We start from the raw sequence: 10,499 nt of genomic DNA on the forward strand, positions 1-10,499 counted from the left end.
ATGTCCTTATCCCCTTCTTTTTCCTCACCAAATCACTGTCCATGCAATAATAGAAATCCTCAACTAATCTATGGATTGAGATGAAACTTTCATCAATAGGAAAGGTTAAAATTCAGCCATACCATAATTCTACCCTGAAACTAAATCCAAAAGATTAATTGCATCAATAACCAAGCAAAATCTCACCCCTTTTTTTCATTTTTTATTCTTACTGACAAGGTCGTATCGATAACCAATCAAATCATAGAATATCAAGAAGATTAATTGCATCGAACAATTCTTTCCATCCAGCTCTATTTTCATATTTAATTTGAAAATTGCTAGATTTCCTTCACAAACCAATCTCAAATTATTTGTCAGCATCAGAAACATCGCAGTGTTAGCCTCATTGTAGAAATATCATATCTAAAAGAGTTTTTTTCCACAAAATGCACGAAAATGGTATTCAGGAAACTTCTCATGAGCTATGTTCCCTAAAAGAAACACACGTCAAAACATAAACAACATATGTGCAAACCCTCGTCCACAGAGAAAAATAACGAACATAAAGAGAAGCACAAAAAAGCCATCCGATATGAAGTTCCTGGTGGATTGCTTATTCCAGCTATTCATACAGAGGTGAACTCAAAGAACTTGCCTTAGTCCTGCCAATGTAAGCCACTTTACATTACTGGGCCCCTCCATCATGTACAGTTCCATCCATAGACATTTCCTGCACCTCCAAAGAATTAAGTACAAGTGTGCCATAAGAAACCTGGTCGTGATTAATCTACTAGAAACCAAATTTGCAGCAGTAAGCAAAGATGAACTTTTAAACTGTTCCCACTTACTGTAGCAATGCGCATTGCAAGTAGGAAGCTGTCGCTTATATCACATTCTTTCCCTCTCTGTAATTTTCTTCTTTCCCTTGTGTGCTCTCCAGCCTTCCTATTGGAAAGCCTTGAATTGAATGTTTGAGTGCAAGTATTGCTCATCAAGATGGCTTATTGATCAGCTCGCGGTGCTTAATACATCCTAGCCATGCCAAACTGAAGAGTACCAACTTTTCTATGACCACCACCACCACCAGCTGCTGTGACAATCCCATTAAATGGGGATTTTGCCTGTAACACGTTTGCCTCCATGGTATTTCTCTCAGCTGAATCAGCCTTGGGTCCTGCAAGATAAAAGGGGGCAGCTCTTGTGTCAAGAGCTATATCTGGAGTCAACTTACTAGTCATGCCTGGTTGGGACGGTCTATGCTGTATGGGTCCCCGTTCACGTTCAGCATCTATTGGGTCTCTGTTTGAGTTCTCTGACCTGCCAGTGGTACTATGAAAACAATATGGAGGAATGGCTGGTTCCACTGGAAGAACAGGGTTCCTAGCGAAACGCCTAGGGTCATAGGCATCCTTCATACTCCCACTTTCCTTTGGCATTATTGGACCAACAACTTTTCCTGGCCTAGCTGGAAATATAAAGCAAAATACTAGATTATCGGTGTGCAACAGCATCACAATTACTTGTGGCCAATCTTGCATTTAAGCAATTACCAGTTGGGATCCTTTGAGGTGCCTGTGAAGCCCTTGCTATTCTTCCAGATGACCTTCCAATATCTCGAGAGTTCTTGTGTGCTGGCCCATCCCTTGAAGAGCCCATATTTGGTTGTTCCAATGGAGGGATGGTAGTAGAGTGGACCACTGTAGACCTGAAAGGGGGGAAATGAATCTATGCATAAAGATCCAAAACTGCAGTAGAAAACAATAAACATATTTGAAAGCTACCCAGTCGCTCCTACAAATTTTGAAAAGGGCAGAGAAAAAGTCAAAATATAAGAAAAACAAAAAGGAACCTGTTGCATGGTAGATTCCTGTTTCATGCTTCAGATTTCTTCTAATACTAAATTCATCTGTATGCTAAAAGAGGATGAAGCTTTGCTAAGATGACACCACAACACTGTTTAAGGCCTATTTGGTCACGTTTTCCACCTATGATGCATTTCTCCTGCTCAAATGGAAATTAATGATAGTTTATGTTGAAGAAAATACTAGAGATGCAGCCTTCCTCTCCTGTTTTTGACAGTATACATGAAAACAATAGCTGTTAAGAAATTTTTTGGAAAGTTAACCAACATCGCGCTTAAGGAGAATCTAAATGCACCAGAGCAGTTTTGTTCTGCAACCAAGAATAGCTTAGGCCCTAGCTCCAAGGTTCGAAATATCGTACCATACCGGCGTTTCGAAGTTCGCTCAGTATGGTACGGGGAACGGTATACCGAGCGATATATATATATATATATATATATATATATATATATATATAAAAGCCGACGTCGCATCTCCTCGGCGACGTCGCCTCATTTATTTAAATTATATATATATATATATATAAGCGCCTCGACGAGTCGCCGAGCCTTTTTCTTAAAAAAAAATATATATAAATAAATATATAAATATATAAATATATAAATAAATAAATAAATATTATTTTATTATTATTATTAGTTCCGCCCAGTAACGGGCGGTCCGTGTACCGGTATACCGTCAGACCGGTATGTACCGCCCATACCGGGCAGTATTATTCGGTATTGATTACCTTACCTAGCTCATTAAATTATACCTTCAAAAGAATTAATCCTCCTCAATCATGAAAAGTTTTTTAACATAAGCTAAATGCATGAAAAATAGAAGGAATCAAGTTCAGGATCTGAATGTGAAATTACCTAGGGAGAGAAACATGCTTCCTATCTAACGGAATGCCAAATCCACTTTTACCACCATTCTCCTCGAGGTATGCAAATTGCTTTCTAAACTGATCCACAGCACTGCATAAAAAGAAAGCAGAAAATGTTACCAAGAACGAGAATGTCAGTGATGTGTTGTGTATGATTAGGAAATGAAGGGAATAAATATCTGAAATTCAGAACCTAGGATATAGAAAATTTGTCTTTTCAGTTCCATTAACTTTGTCTTTAAGCAGCTGAGGATGATATTCTAATATCTCAACGAAGATTAGCTCTTGTACGTCTTCTTTGGTCAATCTTCGACACTCAAACTCAAATTCCATTTTCGTGATTGATTGGCAAGATGGTTCTCTCTCTATTTTCGCAAGACCTTTGAAATATGGATCAGCTAATGCCTGATAAACCAGAAGGAAACATGATATCTTATGCAAAAATGATGTATGAATAAATACTATATACTATCATATTAAGATCATGAAATTCTATAAAAAAGATTGCAAGAAATAACTTGGTGACAAACAAAAAATATAATGTGAATCTATTTGGAAATGCGTACTTCTTCAGCAGTTGGCCGCTTGCTAGGGTCAAATGACAAAAGCCTCTCCAAAAGTTTCAATGCCAAAGGATCTGCATTTGGGAATTTCTGTGCAAATGGTACAGACTGTTTTTTCCTCATGCAGCTCAGGTATCTCCTTGCCTTCTCATTCCGAACCTACAGCAAAAAAGAAAGAAAAAGGATTTGTGAATGTAATTGATTTTTTTTTTTTTTTTTTGCATCTAGAAAAGGCACCTTCCACTATAAAGTTCCGAAGCAACTACCATACCCGAGAAATTGTATCCAAGGAAGGTGTTCCCAGAAGATCAGTCATCAAATCTAACTGATGAACCACATTTTTTCCAGGGAAAAGAGGCTTGCCTGTCAATACCTCAGCAAAAATGCAGCCAATGCTCCAAATATCGATAGCAGCAGTATACTGCGATTTTAGAACGCAATCAATCAATATCTCTTTAACAATGAAAATTTTACAGTCCAAAAATATAAACCAACATAGGAAAAAATAAATACTGGTACCTGCCATTGTATTTCAACTTGTGGGGCAATTCAAATTTGTTCCTGAACAGGCAGTTTTTTTAATTATGAAACTATTTTATTCTTCAAAAGTTTTATGGAGACTCCCACCAAACCAAAACAACTGCTAAAATAACCAAACTCATCAATCATCCCAAGTTTAGAATGTTCTGACCGGTCAGCAAATAAAGAACCAAGTAAATCAATTACCAAAGAATCATCATCAGATGAAAAAATTGGTAGAGAATAATTAAAATAAAAATCATGATCACTGTTATGCCAGCAAGCTGGTGACCCAGATCCACTTCCGCACGAAACAAAGGCATAGGCGTATACCCAAGAAAAAGGCCAAAAAACAAAAAATGAGCATGTACATGAAAAGAGCAATGATGATAAATTCGAAGTAAAACTGTCTTTTAGAAGTTCATTGGTGCTTCCGTTATTTTTCTGCAATGTCGGAGAACATATCATATGGTAGCTCATCTAATAGCATCAAAAATTTAAGTATTATCTTCTGGTGCATGTCAGGAAGGATTTCTTTCCTAGTTTAGTAGTCGCATAGAAGTGAAGAACAAGTTTACAAAACAAGAACACAAGCTCAAGCCTACATGCATAACCATATGGTTGTGGATCAGATCTTCATAACATGAAAATAAACCTATCATATAGTCTGATATAGGATTGACAATGGTTTTAAACAGTTGTTCTAGCACAAGAAATACATGCATGATTGTAAGATGTGTTTGCATAATATATTTTAAGCACCAAACGTAATAGCAAAAGACTAATGCCTATACCTTGGAAAAGAATGATCCACATAACTCAGGAGCCCTATACCATCTGGTTGCAACATAATCCTGTCATATGTTAGTGATATAGAGTTAAGAATATATAATGTCATTGCTTCCTTCAAATGGCAAAACAAGCAAACAAGAATATACGACCCATAACAGAATAGCAAGTTGTTGTAATGGAAAACAAAGAAAAAAAGAATTATCATCCTTTTAACAAACCGTCCAAAATATTGTTGTGGGGGTATCACCGAATGCAACTCTTGCTAGTCCAAAATCACAAATTTTCAGTTTGCAGTTTGCATTTGCGAGTATATTCTTTGGCTTTAAATCGCGATGATAGACATTGGCTAGACACAGAAGATTTAGTGTCAGTACATTAGCTCTTAAATGTTAATCAGCGTCCAGCACAAGAATAAACATGGCTGAAAGAAAAGATAATTAGAGTCACAACTTAAAAGAGATAAACCATATAAGTTAGAACTGTTGAATGGTCAAACGAAAACATTGGAAATATCACCGAAGTATGTTTAGTACCAAAAATTTTCAACCATCACATATTTTGAGCATATAGAAGAATAATACATCACAACTACACTAAGTATTCTGACATGACAAAGTGAAGATTACAACAAGAACAATCCAAAATTTGACAAGACAAAGTCTGTTTCTTCTAGCTTGTAAATCTTGATACTATTGGATTGTGAAGTTCGAGTGGCAAATAATGTGCAAAACATGCCAAAACAACAACTTAAATCAGACATATCGGTAGAACAAAAACAATAAAAAAAGGCTGAAAGATTTTATTGTTCAGACAATTTTGGTAGAAAATAATATCTAGGAAAAATATGTGGCTGACAAAGAAATAACTAAAAGTTGCATTTATCCACATCAATTTGTGGTTGTTTAAATATGTGAGAGTTTACCCGTGTGGATATATTTAAGTGCACAGAGCAGCTGATAAAGAAAAAATCGATAGTGTTCTCTTGTTAAATCATCATTTGCCTTGATGACTTGGTGAAGATCTGACTCCATGAGCTCAAAAACAACATATATGTCATTGAAATCCCTCCTCGACATAGGTAAAATGATGTGTTTGATCTCCACTATATCAGGATGTCTTAAAAGACGGAGAAGTTTGATCTCACGAAGAATTCGAACTGCATCGGATATGTGTCCAAAAATATCATGTATCCTCTTGATAGCCACCTTCTGTCCAGTATGTGTATCAATTGCTGAGCAGACCACTCCATAGCTACCTTTGCCAATAACCTCCTGAATTTTGTATCTATTGGCATCCCCATACTCACTGAAAAAATCCAGTTCTGGTGAATTCTGCAGAAGACAATGAATTGCCATAACAGTTCAAGGTGAGAAGCAGCAAAATACTTTTATTTGTTTTAGCTTTGCAAAAATACAAATTTGTATATGAAAAAAAAATGACTACAAACACTAATTTGTATAAAAACACTGGCATTTTATTATGGAATCATAAACTCCTCAATCTCTCTAAAAGACAACAATTATCAAAGATGAAAATAACCTGAAGTATGTCAGGGTTGAAAATATCAAATATGAGAAGCTGTCATTTCTGTCAACTACAATAAACTGTCAATAAAATTATGGTGCAAATTCTAATTCTTAAAAAATGCAGTAAAGATTACAACAAACAACACAGTCCTCAGGATACTATTCCATAGACACCATGGAGGCCACCAGCATGAATCAACTGCTAATGCAACTAATTTTTTGCAAGAAATTGCGACTTGGACACATCACAAATTACAGCAAATGGACTTCTAATCAATATTGATAACGTGAGTTTCTAAATGGAAAAGGATTCTTGAATAATGAGATCAAAATAGTATAAAAAAGGTTGGCTAACACATACAAAACTTGTCATACATATATGTACTATTCTCTATATGCTGCAAGGAAATTTTGTATTTGTAAACATACAGCTAAAGTACCGCCTGCATGACTTAAATAGAACAGGGAAATTCACATGAGACCATATATTAAAATCAAATTGACTGGTCAATCGATTTATTTGAACAGCATTAAGCAATTTCATTTCCTTAAGTTTCAGATATGATTTCTGTAACTTGTGTGTATTTCAGAATAGCATCAAGCCACCATCTCAAAACATCATAAGCATCCCACCAATAACTCAGATCATCATTACCAATTCAGAACATGGGAGCATAACCAAATGAAATCCAGAGGTTATCTATATGAATATAATCAAATACAAACGAATGCCCTCCTTTGCCAACTGAAAGTGTGCAAAATCCTCAGGAAGTCCGTGATTCTGCAGATGGCAACCCAGCCAACATGTATGTACATTCAGCAATTGCAAGCATTGCCAAGAATCAAAGCAAAAGCAATAAAAAGGGAATCTCTAGCATACCCACTGCAGTTGCTTGGCTGTGTTTTGGAGGAAAGTTAAATTGACTTCGAGACAAGTATTTTGCAGGTAAATTATGCAACCTTCACAGGTACATCTACTTCATACACATAGATATACATAGAGAGAGATAATAGCAAACTGATCTCCAGTATCGAATTCACAAATTGATCATAAATCGCCACACATTGACCGCTTGACCCAATTCAAAGAGCCATTAAATGGACTTCACCAATAAGGAAAGGCAGAAGAAAATTGCAAAAGTAGAATGAAAATAGATTAAATGGACTTCACCAACAGATCCATACAGAGAAGGAGATGACGATCAAAGCACGGAACAAGAACAAACCGACCTTCTTTCGCTGATCTTGCTGCATTTTTGCGAGTCGTCGTCGCTCGATTCGCAGAACGAAACAATCCTTCTTCTCTATTTTTTTTCTCGTTTCCTTCCTTTACTATTCTCTGACCCTGTCACCGCAGAATTCCGCACAAGATGGAGATCAAAAACAACGAACATCCGTTGTAATCATCCGCATTTGCCCCACCTGCTCCTGCTCCGGAACACAAAACCCCAAGTCCCGCGCTACCCACCGACGATCTCTCAACGCAACGCAAGCGACGAGGACGCGGGCCGCCACGACGATAGAGAGCGGGAGGATCCCCGCAGCGCCCTCACCCTCGTCCTCTTCGTCCTGCTCTCGGACTCCTGCATCGCCGTCACACAGCGATCCGGCCCCGCTACGCTCCAAATCGAGACCAAACTCTTCCGTTCATGGGGCCCCAAGGCCGAGACGGATCACCGCGCGTGCTAATTCACAACTCTTGGAGCACGAACGAATCGAACCCGACGCCAAACGCTCACCGAAAGGGTTCGCTTATAGCAAGAGGAGAAGGAAGAGGGCGGCGAGCGGGCCAGCGAGAGAGAGGGAGAGGGAGAGGGAGAGGGAGAGAGAGAGAGAGAGAGAGAGAGAGAGAGAGGGGTGAGGAGTGGCCAAAGGCCTTGCTTCGATATTTATAGACGGTGGTGCCCCTCACCTTTCGAAAAGGAAATGCACACGTTTGTGGTGGTTTTTTCGTAGTTATGCATAATTCTAAGGGTAACTAATGGAATTAGGGGTGGTAGAGAAAGGGCCATTTGGCATGGGTTTTTGATGCTTAAGTTAGCTCAGCTGGCGAATCGGAATATTCTTTTTCTTTTTGGCTTTCCATTTTACTGTTTGGGGAGGTTGGATATTAAATTAACTTTGAATCTATGTGACACAATAAAAATAATATGTTTGTTGACTTCTCAATTATTTATTAATTATTATTTGCAAATGTTATTTAATTTAATAATTTAAAATCGAGGTAGTTTTTTGTTGTCTTTTTTTCCTTCTTACTTAAGTTTAATTTGTGACCACAGAAAAAAAAAAATTACCACTTAAAGCCTAAATTATTTGCTAACGTCAAGTTTAACATTTATGGAATGCTATTTCTAACCAAAGAACTATGATTAATATTAACTATGGTCAATCTTCATTAGGCTAACGAGAGTATCGTATACGATCATTTAAATTTCTAATAATTTTAATCAATTTAAAATAAAAAATCAGAACCATTGATTCTATTTCGATCCAAATTTTAAGAATCGAAATCGAATCGTCAAAACCTAATCGAAATTGAGTTTAAATATAAAAGCTAATTTTATTTATTATCACTTTCAGTGTAAATAATAATCTGTAATAAAGGTCAACAACAGCAATGCAGTTGGGCTAAAAAATGTTGTTATGGTTGTTGATATGATACAAACATGAGCATGAAACCCATGTTTACTTCAGATCTACAAATTGATGCTACCACCTAATGTTTCAGAACAAAGATGCATGCCATTTCAATGTTCCAAAGTAATGTGTGCAGAAATGTTCTGATAGCAACCTGCTACCATTCCACTGAGGTTCACCACCCAACTGCTAGTAGACTTTTGATTGATGCATTATTCTCTCATGTAATATTGTTAATAAGAGATCCGAGTTTGAGTCATCATAATTATATATTTATATTTAAAGTCTTATATGGATGAGAGTTTGGTACACTAATCATGCCCTGAGTGTGGAGCAGAGTCCATGAGATAGAGACTAAACCTGAAGCTAACAAGAACTCCATTCTGAATCAAACTACCAATTCATGTTGCCTATTTTGGTTGATTGGTGTGAAGAGAGAGAGAGAGAGAGGTTGAAGATGAAGTCATGACTGTGTTGAATATTTGTTTCTACTCATATTCCACCTCAGAATATTGACATTGCAATCCCCAAAACTTACAGTAAAGGAAATGGTTGCCACATCACTATCAAATTAAAATTAAACATTTTTTTTAGCTGTTTGTATTCAAAATGGTGAAGATATGTTTTGATCTCAGTGTCTTTTGTTGGTTTGAAAAAATTAAAATTAAAATTAAAATTAAATCTATATCAGTATTTTAGGTATAAACTATTTCTATTTTAATGCTATAAAATATGAGTTCATACATTGTTATAATTATCTCCAGCATTAATTTTCAACTTCATTCCGATCTCCATCTTAAATGCATTTAATTGAAGTATCGAATGACCTGTAGTCATCATATCCAACTCGGTATAGATGTGCGTGATACAAGAAATGGGTTCTAATCAATCATCTCAATTCTAACATTGTAATTGCTCAAACCAAACCAAACCAAATCAAATCTCCAGTTTGATGTGTCTCATGCAAGAAATAAAGAGTTTCGATCATTCATATCAGATAGAGGATCAAAATCTAACAAGTAGTCGCTCGATTTGCTCCACCTTATAAGCCATAGCACATTAGAAACACAAGCACTTTTCCATGATACAAATGTTGATGAACTCTGGCCGGAAGCTCCGCATGCTCCTCCTCAATGGTCGTCTTCGGTCATGAACAATAATGGCATGAGGTGTTTGGCCCGCTCGATCAACATGGCCATACGATAACGCCAACAGCTGTGGCAGAGTGAACAGAGCAGCAAACAGAGAGCACGATCGAAGGACAGAAAAAAAAAAAAAAAAAAAAAAAAGTATGACGGAGGTCCCCTCCACCCATCACTGAGACATTGATGGCAAGGAGTGGAGCTCTTAAGTTTCCATGTGACGTCCATTGGTGAAGTGAGAAGTTATTGCTGCTGCTGTAGCCTTACAACAGCCATTACAGTGACTTCAGAGGTGGCACATTCTCCTCTGGCTCGTGATTGTACTTGGAGAAGCTGCATTATTATATGAACACTGTGATCGTGGAGGTTTTACTCGTATTCTTTAACCAAGACATAATGATGATGAGCTCTTCCACCAAAAAGAGAAGGACATGTGCTCACCAATGTGTGACAACTCATCCCCTACCAAAGCTTAGCTTGCCTTTGATTTAGATGGTAACACAGGGCCAACAAGTGCATAAACTTCCAAGACTGACAACTATTTAGGTGGAGCATGCATTCATAATAATGATTTATATGGTAACATAGGCCCGACAAGTGCATAAAAT

General features: G+C 37.1%; 1 protein-coding gene across 1 annotated transcript; it reads right to left on the bottom strand.

The window, feature by feature from the left end:
• Positions 1 to 402: 402 nt before the first annotated feature.
• On the bottom strand, positions 403 to 7,959 carry LOC135583779 (mitogen-activated protein kinase 10-like). The gene is made up of 11 exons (XM_065129185.1): positions 7,343 to 7,959; positions 5,509 to 5,917; positions 4,805 to 4,932; positions 4,589 to 4,648; positions 3,547 to 3,696; positions 3,279 to 3,434; positions 2,906 to 3,117; positions 2,702 to 2,803; positions 1,533 to 1,687; positions 831 to 1,447; positions 403 to 712 (listed from the first exon to the last, which is right to left on the bottom strand). Exons 1-10 carry the CDS (start codon positions 7,364 to 7,366, stop codon positions 1,005 to 1,007), a joined length of 1,839 nt encoding a protein of 612 aa, XP_064985257.1. The 5' UTR covers positions 7,367 to 7,959; the 3' UTR covers positions 403 to 712; positions 831 to 1,004.
• Between the last annotated feature and the right edge of the window lie 2,540 nt (positions 7,960 to 10,499).

The sequence above is a fragment of the Musa acuminata genome, chromosome BXJ1-3 (genome assembly GCF_036884655.1).
Source record: "Musa acuminata AAA Group cultivar baxijiao chromosome BXJ1-3, Cavendish_Baxijiao_AAA, whole genome shotgun sequence".
Classification (NCBI taxonomy): Eukaryota; Viridiplantae; Streptophyta; class Magnoliopsida; order Zingiberales; family Musaceae; genus Musa; species Musa acuminata.

Coding starts and splice junctions, on each gene's coding strand:
- LOC135583779 (XM_065129185.1), bottom strand. CDS start 7,366: ATGCAGCAAGATCAGCGAAAGAAG. Junction 5,918..7,342: donor AGCAAGATCAGCGAAAGAAG/GTCGGTTTGTTC, acceptor TGTCTTCTGCAG/AATTCACCAGAACTGGATTT. Junction 4,649..4,804: donor CCACAACAATATTTTGGACG/GTTTGTTAAAAG, acceptor AACATATGACAG/GATTATGTTGCAACCAGATG.